General features: G+C 50.3%; 3 protein-coding genes and 2 non-coding genes across 5 annotated transcripts; 3 read left to right on the plus strand and 2 right to left on the minus strand.

Annotated features, from left to right (window-relative positions):
* The first annotated feature begins 210 nt into the window (after positions 1–210).
* Positions 211–299, plus strand: BKA55DRAFT_t156. The gene has a single exon. It is a non-coding gene; the product is annotated as a tRNA-Ser (tRNA).
* A 754-nt stretch (positions 300–1,053) lies between these two features.
* BKA55DRAFT_642936 (uncharacterized protein) lies at positions 1,054–1,902 on the plus strand (the record flags this gene model as incomplete). The annotated part of the gene is made up of 3 exons (XM_046197164.1): positions 1,054–1,251; positions 1,309–1,387; positions 1,452–1,902. The coding sequence occupies exons 1-3, from the start codon at positions 1,215–1,217 to the stop codon at positions 1,900–1,902; spliced, it is 567 nt and encodes a 188-aa protein (XP_046050308.1). The 5' UTR covers positions 1,054–1,214.
* Positions 1,903–2,261: 359 nt separating this feature from the next.
* Positions 2,262–3,424, minus strand: BKA55DRAFT_538910 (Intradiol ring-cleavage dioxygenase; the record flags this gene model as incomplete). Its single annotated transcript, XM_046190079.1, has 2 exons — positions 2,262–2,998; positions 3,049–3,424. The coding sequence occupies 2 exons, from the start codon at positions 3,422–3,424 to the stop codon at positions 2,262–2,264; spliced, it is 1,113 nt and encodes a 370-aa protein (XP_046050309.1).
* Positions 3,425–12,236: 8,812 nt separating this feature from the next.
* Positions 12,237–13,767, plus strand: BKA55DRAFT_511178 (uncharacterized protein; the record flags this gene model as incomplete). Its single annotated transcript, XM_046187679.1, has 5 exons — positions 12,237–12,493; positions 12,542–12,563; positions 12,609–12,925; positions 12,974–13,357; positions 13,407–13,767. 5 exons carry the CDS (start codon positions 12,237–12,239, stop codon positions 13,765–13,767), a joined length of 1,341 nt encoding a protein of 446 aa, XP_046050310.1.
* A 328-nt stretch (positions 13,768–14,095) lies between these two features.
* On the minus strand, positions 14,096–14,184 carry BKA55DRAFT_t166. The gene has a single exon. It is a non-coding gene; the product is annotated as a tRNA-Ser (tRNA).
* Positions 14,185–15,763: the final 1,579 nt, after the last annotated feature.

Genomic DNA, 15,763 nt, shown 5'->3' on the forward strand with positions numbered 1-15,763 from the left:
AAACCAACAGCGAACTGAACAATGGGCTCCTTGGCTTTGGAATCTTCAAGAAAATGTGATGTGTTGATAAATTGCTCTCTTTATTGATGACGGAAGCTACTGGATTGAGCTATGGTCGTGTTACTGGCCGGCCATTGATAGTGTTGCCAAAACTCCAAGCTTGGGATGAATATTCCAGGATTCGAACCTCATGAATATCCAATATCTCTAGGCAACGTGGCGGAGTGGTTAACGCGACAGCCTCGAATTGCCGTAAGCTGTTTCCTTCGGGAGCGCAGGTTCGAATCCTGCCGTTGTCGATGTCTTTTTGCCAGTCCAGAATCAATCATCGCTAGCTTCTTTAGAGCGTGGAAGCACGTATCATACCAAGTCCCGTAGAAGAAGGCTGGCAAGAGCTGCATTAAGTCTGACCGCTCCTGGTCCTTAATTCGTGCCACTTGTGTATATGAAAAATGTGACTCATGTATTTTGAGAGAGAGGAAGATGTGTTGTGGAAGTGTAGACTGTTACCGCGGAAATCCACAGTCCGTTGGTCGAGGTGTTCATTTCTGAGACTGGTACGATGGAAGGCACGTTGGCGCATTGAGTTCATTGTTTGTGGCCATGAGATTATGTTTTGAGATTCGTGCATAAGCGATTCTTTCCCTCTCATAGTCTCTATGATGGTATCTAAGTATACTGGCCTCAGGGTATTGCAAGACTCGAAACACTAATATTCAAGAATATCTAGCTAAAGAGCCTGCTAATTCTACTCTGAATTATCCCAAAGCTATTGCAATACTTTCATTACTTGCGGTTAGAGCCCTAGATTTATACTACTGTGAGTCTGGGGCCTCTGGGCGTCTACAACCTGTCGGTTTGATCGGCAATCTGTACCGATTGATATAATATTAAAGTTCGACGAGTTTTTAATCTAATGGCAGTTGTTTAAGAGAGATGGAATGTTTCAATAATAATGATCTGAGCTGAAACCTGGCGTGATCGGTGTTCTTCCTCCGGCATCTTACATCCGGCAGGTCGCATAACGAACACCGATGTTCTGGGCAGGCTGATGTCGGAAGAAGTCGAAGACGCGAAAAGCAAGAATCACGTGGGTATACAAAGGAGACTTGTGTTTTGATAGATCAGATCTTGATTCTCAGCCTTTCATTCAATGCATAATCGACTCGTCTAAAAGCATTGGGTTTGTCATTCATTGTCAGCGGTTAATCAAGATGAGCGTACAACGGATTGGCCTCGGTGTCGTGCAAGGTAGGAATATAACTTTACCAATATCATCACAATAACCACACTGACGCTTCTAAATAGGCGCTGGACGACCTCGGGTCTTCTTCAACCAGAATGTTCCGAAATTGGCCTTGACCCATCTGTTGTCTCAGCAAGCACGGTGAGTTCTCATCTTCACAACACCTCCAATCTGTCTCTCAATCGTCTTTCTAATTTCCTTCCAGAGAACGTCCAGCAATTGTTCACATGAACCAAAAGGAAGGCCACGACATCCTCGTCAAACAACGTCTCAGCCGCCCCGTCACCCCAAACCTCACAATCTACAAGATCGGACAAGTCTGGTTCAGTGCATCAGCATGGACTCGAATAACAGGTATTTCTGTAGGTGGTACAGCTTACCTGACTCTAAGCGCCCACGCTGTGGCTCCTTATCTTGGAATGGGATTTGACTCAGCTGCTTTGGTGTCGACTTTCGGCGCATTGCCTTTCGCTGCCAAGGCCGCAATCAAGTTTGGATTACTCGGGTTTCCGTTTACGTATCATTTTATTAATGGTATTCGGCACTTGGTGTTTGATTTGGGATTTGGATATACGAAAGCTCAATTCAAGAAGTCAGAGGCAGCGACGTGGATACTGAGTATTCTTGGTGGTCTCGTCTTGGCCTTCTGGATCTAGATGGTTCACACTTGAAGATCTATTAGAGGTCACTTTCCTTTTATCCCAAATAGTATCCTAGACCTGTTCCCATCATCCATTTATCTGATAGTATAAGTGGTGTGAAGCTTGATCAACAAAAACGTTTTCTTTCTATAGTGAAGCTATAAACAGTTATTCAGAAATCCTATATAAACAAATGAACTTAGTTCCAGACCAAGCAGACACTTCTCCAACAAATCGCAAATCGCTTGCCCAGACTCATCACAACATCTCCCATCACCTCACGTCGTCGGCAAAGCCGGGTAGATCGGTAATCCAGTAGTATCCACACCCGCAGATCCGGTCATATCCCGCATTTAATTCACCGTAGGATTGTCTTACTCGTCAATCTTGGCCGGAGGTGTACCTCCAGGAGCAGCACCAGAAGGAGGAGATCCGCCGTTACCGCCACCTGAGTTCTCGTTGGCAACACCTCCCTCCTTGTAGTAGTAAACAGCAGGAGACACAGAGCTGGACTGGGTAGAGTTGATGCCGAAAGCGAGCCAGGCGAAAAGACCGTCGCTGATGCTGTCGCCGAGAAGAGTGTACTCCATGAAAGGATCGACACCATCAGTCTTGGTCTCTTCGCTCAGAATACCATCGTCTTCGTTGAGAGTGAGTTCCTGGGTGTTGGAAGCATAAGGCTCGAGGGTTTCGACTTGAGCGATGAGGTCTTGGTCGAAGAAGGCTTGTCCAACGTGGCTGGCATAGTTATCTCGGCCGAGAGTATGGTTGGCGAGGAGAGTCGCGTTGGCATGGACCATGACGTGGATATGAGTAGCACGGCTGGTGTAGTGACCAGGGAAGATAGACTCGAACTGGGCAACACCATCAGAGTCGGTCTTCTGGATGCCTCGAAGCCAAGTCTTGTCAATGTTGGCCTCATCAGAGCTATCACCATTGCCATTGGCAACGACACCAGAGTACACGCCAGTGGAGTTGCAATGCCACATCTCGAGGTAGACATTGGGGACAGGATCGCAGGTTTCGACGTCGATAACCTGGTAGTCGAGGACAATGTTGAGACCCTCTTGGTCTTCGATGATGTTCTCACGAACGTATTCGCCGGCGACGTCTGGATTATGTTAACCAAAAACCCCTAAAACACACAACCGGAATTCTTACAGTAAGGACCCTGAGTGACTTCAGGAGTCAAAACACAAGAGTTGATGCTGGCAAACAGGACCGAAGGGGCGGTGCAAGGGCTGAACCCTTGATCAGTCTTGTTGTGAGAAGTGTTCAAGACGGTATCAGCATCGCGCTTCTTCAAGCTTCGCTTCTGGCGAGCCTTGTTAACCTGTGCCGAACGACGGGCGATGTTGCGAGCTTCAACACCACGAGCTCGAAGCTTGGGAGCGCAGTGGGCGAGGGAGGATCGCTTGACGGAGTTGAGAAACTCGCGACGTTCAGCGGCTTCGTGAGCAATGTCATGTCCTGGATGGGCTGAGGCGATACTAGCCGCGACGGCAAAGCTGGTGAGGAGGCTTTTGATAGAAGGCATGGTGATGATTTCAATGATAGTGGATACTGGTTAATGAACGATCTGGAAGAGGCTGATGCGAGTGATGAGGTTATCGAGATTCTAAGTCAACTGCAGAAACTCATTCTTTATATCCATCATAACGGTCACATTCCACCGCCTCTTGACCTCAGCAACAACCCACATACCGAGTGGCACTGAGCCTGCATATTCGCATTGTTGAGAGGCGCATGGACACGTCGTGACGCGTTAATGTTACAGAAGTAACCAAACCGTCAATTTCTCCGAATAAAGCTGCCAAGCTAAGAATGAAGCATAGACGGCACCTAAAAAGCACTGCCGAGGTCTAGTTTAGGGCCAGCCTATAGCGGAGAATGTAAACCGAGTCAGGGAAAAGAGATGACGACGATTGGCTCGTGAACGCGCGGGTCATGGGAGACACGCGGTCTTGTGGGGGGTTTCATCGGGAGGTGGGAGCCCACATCGCGAGAGATCTTCACGATGGAATCTTAAAATCAAGATAGGGATACGTATGCATACTTCGTATTTGAAATCGGATTTTCTCATTGGTTGGAGGTTTGAAGGGTGTTTTCAAGCTTATACTAAAGTTGACGTAGTGGTTTTCTAGACCGATGCTGCACATTCCAAGACTAATGCAAGTAGATAGAAAGGGACAGATTTTAACAGCTTGATATATCCATCTCCAAACTCAAGTTCTTCTTGCATTTATGCCCTCCTCGACACTTCATCAAGGTAGCCAAGAACAAAGTCAACAACGTTTTCCATAGTTCTCCACATCGCTTTCCTCACCTATCGCCAGACGACCCAAGAAAATATAGCCATCATACGCCTCGCATCATAGACTATTATTTTACCTACTCTTGCCATTTGGTTAGTTCATGGGACTAACATTGATAAGATATATGCGACCTTTGAGATAGATATCTTGTAGTTGAAAGCAGAGTCCTCTCGATTGCGCTGACACCAGGACAATCCACATACCCTCTATAAGTTCTTATGATGTGATACAGGAGTCGTTGATTTTCCACGAACCCAGAGCCCCCGACTCTCTTTCAGGTTTTCCTCCCCTCACATATATAGCATTTCCTATCAGCTGGGCACCCTAGAACATGTCAGTCGGAAAAGCTTCACACGGGAAACAAAATATTTACGGGTACAACCTATCAACGACACCTTGAGTTTAGGGTAGTTGCCAGTTATACTGTGGAGAATACAATATATATTCCAGACCTCTGAAGCTATGTTATGTTATGTTATGTATATTTTTCGTCCGGGGGGCCGTAGGCCCCGAAAGTCTCCTAATGGAGCACAGGACGTGCTGAGCTAGAGAAATTGGGACCTATCTACACACTAATTACAGAATACTATGACTTCCTCTCGAATTCCAATTCTGCAGACGCGTCGATAGACCTCACACTATCCAGCATATCAACGGCACAAATGGCGCATCTTATCTAGCCTGTTACCCGTCAGCGGGATGATCAGGCGCGGCTGATGAACGACAGCCGCAAGGTAAGCCCGTTGTTAGGCGATCGTGAGCCTCTGGGCGCGGTAGCCTCAGGGCTGCCTTCAAGTGGTCACGATCAGATAGAGGGCGTGCTAGCGCCCTTCATCTGGCCGAGAACAGGTAAGAGAGAAAGGTAAGAAAAAGGAAATGTATAAGGGTAAAAGAGGGGAGGAAGGATGCGAGTGCGTCCCGGGTCGTGCTCGTCTAATAACGAGGACAGATCTTTCCAAAGAAAACGCTGGCTTTAGACAGTTCGGTGAACTTGGTGAAGTCTCTTCCTGTTGCCAGGTTGACTGCTGCATTCGGTGAGGGTGCCAACCTCATCCGATGACGCGGCGGTACCTTTCTGCAGTAGAAGATGTGGTCCGGTGCTTTGCGTCGGTTGCATGAGCAGACCAGGCGTGCATCACTATGGTCGAATCTCTCGTGATATGCGGCGAAGTCCCCATGAAGCGACCTTGCTGCCAGCAGATGGTGCAAGGCTGCACGCGGGAGCGACAGCTCCGGCGGACAGCCTGTAGTCGCCTTGAGATTGAGTCTTTTGTACTGCTCAGGAGCGGAGGTGGACCACCACGCCTGGAACGCTTCTTTCGGCTTCTGTCTTGCGATTCTTCGTAGGTAAGCCAGCGTCGGTTGAGCGCCTTCGGGCTCGGGGAGCGATGACGCTGCCTTTGCCAGCTTGTCGGCCTGTTCGTTGCCAGGGATGTTGGAGTGCCCTGGCACCCAGCGAACTTGGATGGCTCCATGCGATGTCGTCAGAGCTTGGAACTCGAGAAAGACGTTTTGAGAGGATTCAGAAGGAGTGCCTCGTAGACACGTGGCGGCTGCCAGGTTATCTAGGCAGATGAATATATTCTGTGTTGCTAATTCTCGCAGGTTTAGAGCAGCCTTCAGGCCCTCTAAAGCCCCGGTAGCTTCAGCATCGAAAACCTCAGCAGGTCCGAGGCGACCTGATCCGTCAAAGATGGGGATATTGTTCTGATGGATGGTGAAGCCATAGCTGGCAGCCCCTTCTGAGGAAAGAGAGCCATCCGAGTATACGACCAAGGTGAGCGGGTCGAGAGACTCGACCCAGCGGGAAAAGGCGTCAGCCGATTTCTCTTTAGACGCTGTCTGCAGTGGGGGCAACTGTTCTTGATGGAAGCATCGATAGACGAGTTTCGGCCGCGTGCAGGGTGCAAAGAGTTCGTTTGCACGTCGAAGGCGCGTCCTGAAGCTGCTCTCTGCCTGTATTTGATATCTTCGTTTGATGAGGTCGTGGTAAGTAGGCTGTCGGGGCGGGCGCGTTCGGATCGCCAGAGGATGAGCCTCATCCAGCGATTTGAGTCGTGCGGAGAACCTAAGTCGCCTCGCGTCAAGCAATTGATCGACTGGTGGTATCCCGCTTTCTCTGTGGAGGACGGTGATGGGTGTCGTCTTCCAGACGGGAAGAATGGCCTTCATAGCCTGTTTCATGGCTTTTGTCATTATTTGCACGAGATGCTGGTTACTCGATGGTAGATCTTTCGTAGGATGGGTCCACCGCGGCCTGGTCTTGCCCGGGTACCACGCCTCTGAGCCGTGGAGCAGCACTGGCTCGACACATGCTCTGACGGCGCCTCGCACGGCGCTCGGTAGAGGGCCGTGTACCGTGTTGGTGAGCCCCCGCAAATGATAAGCCACTGCCTTTGCTTTGGCCGCCCACTTTTCGACATGAAGTCGAAAAGATAGTCTGCTATCCAACCAGATACCAAGCCAGCGTAGAGCTGGTTCAGGGTATTTCTCGACATCGCCGTGGCGCACTGCCGGCGCAGTCCTGAGTTTGCTGCGGGAGAAATGCATGACTTCGGTCTTCTTCGTGTCGAAGGACACGCCATTCTCCGCGCCCCATCGCACCATCTCGGCGATGGAACTAGATGCCATGGCAGAAGTCTCGTCTACTGTGTCGCCTATGGACAGGATGGCCGTGTCGTCTGCATAGCCGAAGCGACCCTGAGGGTTCCCTAATCGATAGATTGGCTCAGTGTAGAGCAGAAAGAGGATTGGCGATACCGGCGACCCCTGAGGGAGGCCGCACTGAAGGGGAGAAGAGGGCGTGACTGTGTCTTGGTACCTGACACGCGCCGACCGGCCGCCCATGAAGGAGCCGGCCCAGCGAGCCAGATGATTAGGCCAGCCTTGCTCACGAAGACGCAGGACGAGCCTGTTGCGCATGACGGTGTCGAAAGCACCTTGGACGTCCATTGTGACTAGAGTCGCCACCTTCTTGCGTGCAAACGCTTCTTCAATATCATGGACCAGAGCAGTTACCAAGTCTGTTGCCGACCTCTTGGGGAGCGCCCCAGCTTGCTGCGGATGAAGGACGCTGTAGTGAACGGCTGCCCAGGCTAGGCGGCGCGCGATCAGTCGTTCTAGTCCCTTACCAAGACAGGAGAGCAGTGAGATGGGTCGCCATGCTCGTGGTTCGGTAAGGTCTCTCCGTCCCGGTTTCGCGATCATGACCACCTCCGCCTCCTTGAATGGTTTTGGATGATGGCCTATGGTAAGGCATCTTTCGAAGAGACGCCGGACGTGTGTACCGATGGTATGCCATACTGCTTCAAGAAGTTTGACTGTGATGTTGTCTGACCCTGGGGATGTATTGCCTGTGTGACAAGTCGCATATTGCGCCTCCTCCAGAGAGATTTCGGGAGAGAATGGGATCGATCTAGGTGGGAATACTGGCGTCCATGCGTTTGCGATGTCGTCCTCCGCAGTTCTTCGTTCAAGCGTGGCCTGTCGGAGTGCGTTGGCTTTATCCATCTGGCTTTCGTACACGACGTTATCGACCTGTAGAGGTGGCGGCTGGAAGGCTCCTGGGGACTTTAGCCACCGGACAGCTTTGAAAACGTCGCTACTGCTGGAGAAGCCATCGATGAGGTTACGCCAATAGCGCCTCTTGGCCCGACGGACCACACGATGAAAGCCTCTTTTGGCGATCTGAACGTCCTGGTTGAAGCCGAGTGGGTAGCTTCTTCTGATGGCTCGAAAAGCAGCCGCGGCGTCGGCGCACTCCTCCGTCCACCAGGGAGCCGGGCGTCCGCCTTTCCGCGCGGGCCTCCCAGACGCTTTTGCTGCTGATGTTAGTAGACTCACGAGTGAAGACGCAAGCTCGTCCAGCTCCTCGGGGTCGAATCTGTGAGGGGGATTCCTGTAGCGCCAAGCTCTACGATCTCGACGAATCGTTTAAGCTCGTCTTCCGTCGTCACTCGAATCTTGCCTGGCTGCACCGGAGTCGATCTGACGTCTGGGAAGGTCAGGCTGAGCGTGAAGTGGTCAGAGCTGGTGGCGAGATGGTCCTCGACGATAGCTTCAGCAAGTGGTAGGTTAGTAAAGGCAAGATCGATTGTGTTGCCGTACGGGTTTGTTGGGATATCTAAAGTGTTGAGAAGGCTGAGGTCATTCTCAGACACCCATCCTGCTATCTCTTGCCCCCGGTTCGTAGTTTGGCCTGTTTGCCAGCTACGATGTCTGGCATTGAAATCGCCAGCTACGAGGCAACGTTCCGGGACAGACCATTGAAATAGCGTGTCTAGGGCGTCCCTCTCGTCGTTCTGACGATAGAAGTTGACTATGGTCATGCCGTTGATCGCGAGCCAGAGAATGTCTCGGGTCTGGAAGGGCCGAATTTGGTCGGCAAGGAGTCTGGGGTCTCGCCGGACATATGTCATCACTCTAGGCCGAGTATCGTTGCTATTCCACATGTCGACCGGCGTGAATGTGTCGTATGCAGGGTGAGTCTTGGTTAGACAGCGGGTCTCTGTGTGAGCCGTCCACGGCTCTTGCAAGAGCACAATGTCATATCGTTCCGAGTCGGCCAGCGCCAGGGCGCAGTCGTGGGCCGGAGGGATCTTGCCGACGTTGGCCTGGAAGATCTTGAGCGGCTTCCTGTCGTTCTTTCGTGTTTGAGAATATCTATTCCCGGTCATGAGGACGAGTGATGAGTACGATTCGGCGCTTTCGCGGTGAGCCTGGTCTGGGCTGTTCGGGTTCTTCCTCTGCTTCATAGCCAGCATGAGGGGTCGTGGCCACCATGATGCACGAGGGTGCTCCTGATACAGCTGGGCTGGGAGCACGATGGTTAGGCTGTTCTTGTGATGTGACATCCACGCTTCGTCGCTCAGCCATGCCCTGCTGCGTTTCCTGATGCGATTCCAGATGCCGTTCTCGATGTCGTTGTCGGTATGTCTCCGCACCTACGGTCCGGACATGCTTTCGTTGCTCTTTAGTGAGTCGGCGGAGCACGCCGTGCACTGTCTTTGGCCGAGCTGGGCACCTACGGAAGTTGGCCTGGTGGGGGCCTAAGCAGTTGATGCACTGTTCTCGTGCGATGCAATCGTCTACAAGATGGCCAGTCTCACCACAGCGTCGGCAAACTGGCTGTCTGTGACAGTTGCGGGCAAAGTGGTAGCCCCAGCACGTCTCACACTGTCTGGGTCGGTCGGTTTTGTCAACAAGCCTGGCTGCGCTGCTGCCGAAAAGAGACCAGAATCTCTTTGTGGGCTTCAGAAAGGACACGAGCAGGGCCTTGGTCAAGGGGTTATCCGAGAATTGTCTTCCGGTACGTACATCAATGGGCTTGATCCCAGTCTGGACTTCTATCTCGTCGCTAACGACGCTGTCACTATCCACCTCATTACCGTAAAAGTCAGTCAGCCTTGCGGGAACGTCTGAGACCACATAGGTGAACCATTCCTTGTTCGTTTCTACTGCTGTAGCTCCCAGTTCAGCGGCCCACTCAGCTTGTTTATCTACCAGAAAGTCGCGTGTGACAGAGTCGGCGGCCAGGACGGCCCATCCCGATCTGACCGGGAACACCTGTCGAATTTTGTCCGAGACGGCGCCGAGTTTTTCCCGGATCAGAGTCCGGATGGCATAGCTACTGTGGGCCCTGGCCGGAGCTCCGGCTTCTAGACGGATGAAGACACGGAGGTCTTGTCGGGGTGGGGCGATAGTCGTCTGTTGCCCTTGGCGATGAGGTGGATCTGTTTGTCGGCGTCCATGTTGTTGTTGTTGTCTGTGGGTCAGACGGTCATGGTCAGTGGGAGGCGCGGCAGCAGCGACGCTGCTGTATGTAGGCTTTGGGGTCGCAGGTCCGGAGCAGGAGAGCTCTCGTTTCCAAAAGCCGAGGAAATCATCGGCAAATTGCTGAGCGAAACGTCGTTGCGGTCCGGTGACGAATTGCTGGGCCGCTTCTTCAAATTTGGCACAAAAGGCCTGGAAAACCCCCAGCTTGATGTTGTACTCTTCCACGTATTCTCGCGCGAGATCGTTGGCTGATTCAACGATAGAGATCGGTCGTTGTTCAAAAATGGATGCGGGACTGGCACGCTCAGCTCCTTCCGTAACTGCGGCGATGGTGGCGGGGTTGAGTGGTGAGGATGGTGTCTGAGCCATCCGCCTGGGACCGGGTGAAACACCAATGGTGCCGTTGACGGCTGCCGGACTGTTCTGCAAGAGGGCTGCACGGGCTCCCCGGTTCAGGTTGACGGGAGTGTGGATCCCCAGATCGAAGGGATCCAAGGCAGCGGGCGGGATCGTCGTAGACGAGGCCATCGCCGCGGTTTGCGACTGCGCAAAGCGCAGATTGGAATGTTTGTTGTGCACTTGTTAAGGATTTAGGTGTAGACAGGGCCACTTTCTTAACACTTGTATGCCAAGAAAGTGTGATGACAAAGGAAGGTGAAGGTCCAGAGAGATGGACCTCTGAAGCTCCTGTGAAATGATTATCCTTTAGGGTAGCTTTGAACTGGAGCCGAAGATGCGCGACCCATGTGCTGTTCATTCATGTTTATTCCTCCCCTCACCTCCCTATTACTGACTTCAATTACAACGCTGCGACGTAACTTTTGAGTTGATAGCCCTGATGGCTGATGCTTGCATCGCGCGCCTTACCTCGCTGCGACATAACAATGCCGAGATTTTGAGATAGTAGATAGGGTTACCACAAGCTCAATTTAGTTGACTTTCACTGGGGTCTTACATGCGCAATAGAGCCCGGGACAAATCAAACATGGTTATCCCGCATACACTTAAAGTTTTTGCAACCGCCAGATTTGAAACATCATCTTTGTTCCAGAATAATCCCTTTGTGCAACATCCCGCTAGAAAATAACGCCATATTGAAATACCATTTATTGATTACTACACTAGAACTTTCCAGATGCGGCTTCTTCGACTACCTCCTACAGACGATCCTTCCATCACGTACCGCTTCAGTTCTAGTCCAAAGTCACGAATGAGCCGCATTCTAGTCTGTCATTACCCGCTTGTTGGGCCTTATCCGAGCTGTTGGCTCATCTAGCCATGGTCTGGCCGAGAACGTGTTGTGGCGCTTGAGTTGACCCAGCGTGCCGGTCCGCCATGACATTGGTACATACATAAGACTAGGGTAGTATTTTTATGCATTTTATGTTGAATGTCCAAGCGTATTTTTGAGGGATTAATCGTCGATTGGATGTTGAGATGCAGGGGTAGCAATACGAGCGGCAACACCATCTTTTGTGTATCACCATCACCAACAACCTTGCTGCTAACCAACAGCCTGTATCTCACTGTATTATTGGCTTTCCCGGTGACCAGCCGAAGCATTCCAGAAGACTTTTTTTCCCTCGTCGCATAGCCCCAGCCTTGCGTTCACAATCCGCAAATGGGATTTGTGTTCTCCGAGTAACTTATCGCAAGCCACCAATTGTGTTGCCGGTTACGCGAGGGAACGACCAAAAAATGCCCAACTATGGAATGGTGGCTTCTTGGCCTTGGGGTAACATTTGTTTATCGGACCCCGGACATTATCACTTATGCTAATTTGCGACGAGGCAAGGGATACTGTCAGCTGTGCATGATCCCCTCCCACGAGGCTTGGACCCTTCTGAGACACTTCGGTTAGAGAAGATGGCAAATTAAAAACGCATTCGCGGACTTGACTAGACGGTTCTCAGTAAAGCGGATGAACTATTCACGGTGGATTATGAAGCCATGCCTCGAAATCCCCGCACCATCTGCACCGGATCTATAGCCGAGTCCCCAGAATACAGATCTATTGATACAAAGCGAGGCCCAACTCGGTGGTGCCTGATAAAGTTTGGAGCTACGAGACTAGCGCATCTGCACACCTCAGATCACCTTGGGCCTAGAACTAGTGAAAGCCGATACATTATACATGGGAGAGACATGGCTTGCTCAGATTCCTTTTAAAGCCGGGTCTCCATCTCGCGCTCTGCCGCTGTTCCTGGGTCTCTCCATCTTATTTTGCGTTCCACGGTTTTTCGAATATCTACTGCGAAAATGGCTCTTAACGAAGTTGACAAGTATCTGTGGCTGGCATACTGCAAGGCAGTGCAGAATGCTGTCGGTGGTCTACCTGGACATAAGCCTGCTTTGTTTTTCACCAAGCATGCGCAAAAGGCACCAGTCGCGTCACAAGATATCGACCCAGCCTATACGAACTATGGAATCAACAACATCATCAACAATTTCTTACAAACTAATGATCTTTTCTATGATCCAGCTCATCACAAAACTTACACTCAATGTTTGCTCGAGTAAGTACATCGCCACCATGCAGTACGCATGTAACTAACCAAGACTAGATATTTGATGGCAGTCAAGATTGTACGTGAAATGCATGCAAGTGATTTCTCCTCTAACAAGTCACAGGGCGAGGGCGACCAAGTTCGTGTAACAATGATAGGCCGAACCTTGACAAGTGCACTTGACCAGGCCTTGCGCGAGAGAGATCGTGCCCTAGAGAATTTTGAAAAAGAAGAAGGCTACGGCCTCACCGGTGAACAAGACTTTTCTCAATGGTGGCCATCGCATGCTCCCGCATACTCGGCAGCTAAGCAAAAGGTCGAGGCCGCAGCCGCAGACTATCAGGCGATCCTCCTCAACACAGGCGGACCAGTTGCTAGTTCGCTAGCCAGGGATTTCACGCGAATTGTCAAAGCCTTGATTGGTGGGCAGTCAGTCCCAGGGTGAGATATCATCTTCCGAAGCATTTGACCACTTCCTAACCTTGATAGCATCACGATGCCTGCTTGTCACGCCTCAGCTGACATCACCCGTGAACTCCTCGAGAGAGACAGAACACCACACGCCATCACATATGTCCCTGAATGGATGTCTCTTCAGTACACTGCGCAAGTTGAACATTGGATGAACGGCGTTGGAGATGGTGACTCTTCTACTCAGATCAACGTTGCTGATGGTAGAGAGGTAAACGAATCTGACTTTGGTCATGCCGCCACCGACGGATTCTCTTACGGGCCTTGGTTGTCTTTCTCTACTGGTAAAGGAAGCACCAACGAGAAGTCTGTGTCTTTCGGTTCTATGGACACCGATACTAACCTCGACGTGCAATTCTCGTATGATGAAATTCAAACTATCTGTGTTCCAGCTGGCGATTGGTAAGTTCTAATTAATCGGGAAGACTCCCATATACTAACACCATTCTAGGAATGTTCCCAGTCCAGGACGGCGCTATCAGTTATCAAACAATGCCTCTGAAGAGTCCCGCAACCTTGCCTTCCCAGACTATCTCGTCGTCGTGAGGAACCTCGGTTTCAAAGTCTCCATCCGAGATAACAAGGTTGCGGGACAGATCGACAATTTGTTCGATGAAGCCAAGTCTTCTGGTGGTTCTGTCAGGGTATTTGGTATTCCTGCTACGCCGGATGGCAGCCCGGATAAGGCCACTGAGGAGAATGCTCATGTTGCTGAGTGGGATCTCGGCGCTGGTATGCTTTCAATTAGGCCGACTACTGATGCTGGGTTCGCTTCTGTTGTGGCTCTTGTTGGTGAACTGAACATCAGTTGACTCGTATCGGGGTGAGTGTAGTCTTGGTTGCTGCTGACTGAGTTATTACAATTAGCCAGTTACTTAACAATTAAATGCATTCGTCCCGGATATCCATGGAACTCTACCAGTATTACCAGCAAGACATTGAATCCTATTTTAAATAAGCAAGTATATAATAAGACACAAGATATATACTTTCTTTAAGTTTATTATAATTAATAACTAATGAATCTCTAATTCTCTGAGCACTCTAGCCTATATAAGGCTCCTTTCTCGCAAAATGTATGGGTTCATCTATAACACCAGAGATACAAAGACGATATCTGCCAAAAGATCAAAAAAACATCGACAACGGCAGGATTCGAACCTGCGCTCCCGAAGGAAACAGCTTACGATACTTCGAGGCTGTCGCGATAACCACTCCGCCACGTTGCCCAGACTTGATTGATATTATTTCCGTCGCAAAGAGCTGTCATTACAGCGCGAAGCCACAACGAGGTTTACCTGAATTGGCTGGTAGAGTATCATTTGTTGAGTAAAGTCATCGAATTCGAAGATTGGGCGTGGTGTTAAGTGGCTTGTCTGCCTTTCAAAGACTGATGTTTGCGCACAGTAGTAAGATCATGTGACATACTGGATGCGGGGGCTTGCTAAATCTGATAACCAGAAGCTATGAAAAGGAACATCGTTACCATTCGGCCAAACAGTCTCTGGAAGTAGTGTTCTCATCATTTGCATGGCGCCAAGAATTTATCTTCCGGTCCATGGTGGGAAAGGAAACTGGATTCATGATAATGCGGCGTAGCTATTTCTGGACTGCCCCTTGCATGATCGACCTGCTACATGTGGATGAACAGACCCGGAGGCCTCAACGGGAAATTCTTTGTGTTGTTTATCTCCCAAATCCAAGCTTACTGTTCAAGCTTTTCAAAGGTAGGTGATGATGATGATAATGACTGACCACCACCTCGGAGAATGGCGAAGGCGTCTTGGTATACGCTAGGCTGGAAGAAAATCCATTGACGCTGCATTTGTTTGGCTATTAGACATGCCGTTTTGGGTGGAAGATGCTGGCCAACAAAGGGCGAAGTTGAATGTCCTGGCTCAAGCTTCTCTTTCGAAAGGGGGCGCCCAGTTCGCGCAACAAAGGAGGTCATTTTTAGAAATGGGGCCGGTTGGCATGTCGAGATCCTCACGACCACATCAATAGCCACACGGGGGCCATTGCACTGCGTTTGTCAAACAGCAAGCAACAACCCAAAGGGCGGATAAAGCATGTGCTGCCACACATCGAGTAGTCGTTTGTTTGAACAGTAAACGAATACATCTGAGCTTGGATTATGTTCACTGCCTGAAGCTAATTCGAATGAAACGGAATTCAATACTTAAACTCATTGCAATCCCAACTCTTGTCACTCATCACCACAACAGCTCGAATCAAGATTCGACAAACAGTCACAATCAAATACTCATACACCAATCTTCAATCATCATGTCCACTTCCCAAGACATCAATTTCCAATCACAATCAACTCCTCGATTTCCAATTGACGAACCCCATATCATGCGCATCCCAGCCACCATTTCTGCTTACTAGAACACCTAGGAAGCTGTCAATGGACATACCAAGAAACATGGAAATCCTGTTCCAAAGGAGGACGGGAAGAAGAACTCTTTCAAGGCATCTATCAAGGCTTTTCTGAAAAGGAAACAGCATCAGAGAAAACTGAGAGGGTTGCGAATGAGCGGAAGAAACTTGTGGCAGCCTGCCGTGCTTATGAGAAGGCTCTTGGCACCCTGGACGCAGCCGAGTACATCTCGTATTTAACATCGACTTATCGTTAGAGCAGTGTTATTTAATCAAGCCTTTTCTAGACTAGCGGAGGTGATTCTAACTTGGGTATCTTCTAATGTATTGTACTTGGCACTTGGCTGCAAATCCCGTAAATTATAGGTACCGGGCACATAGTGATCTACAATGCACGATGTGCTTCCAACCCCCTGCAGCCTGAAC

Source organism: Fusarium redolens, assembly GCF_020744475.1.
Source record: "Fusarium redolens strain MPI-CAGE-AT-0023 chromosome Unknown BKA55scaffold_7, whole genome shotgun sequence".
Taxonomy (NCBI): domain Eukaryota; kingdom Fungi; phylum Ascomycota; class Sordariomycetes; order Hypocreales; family Nectriaceae; genus Fusarium; species Fusarium redolens.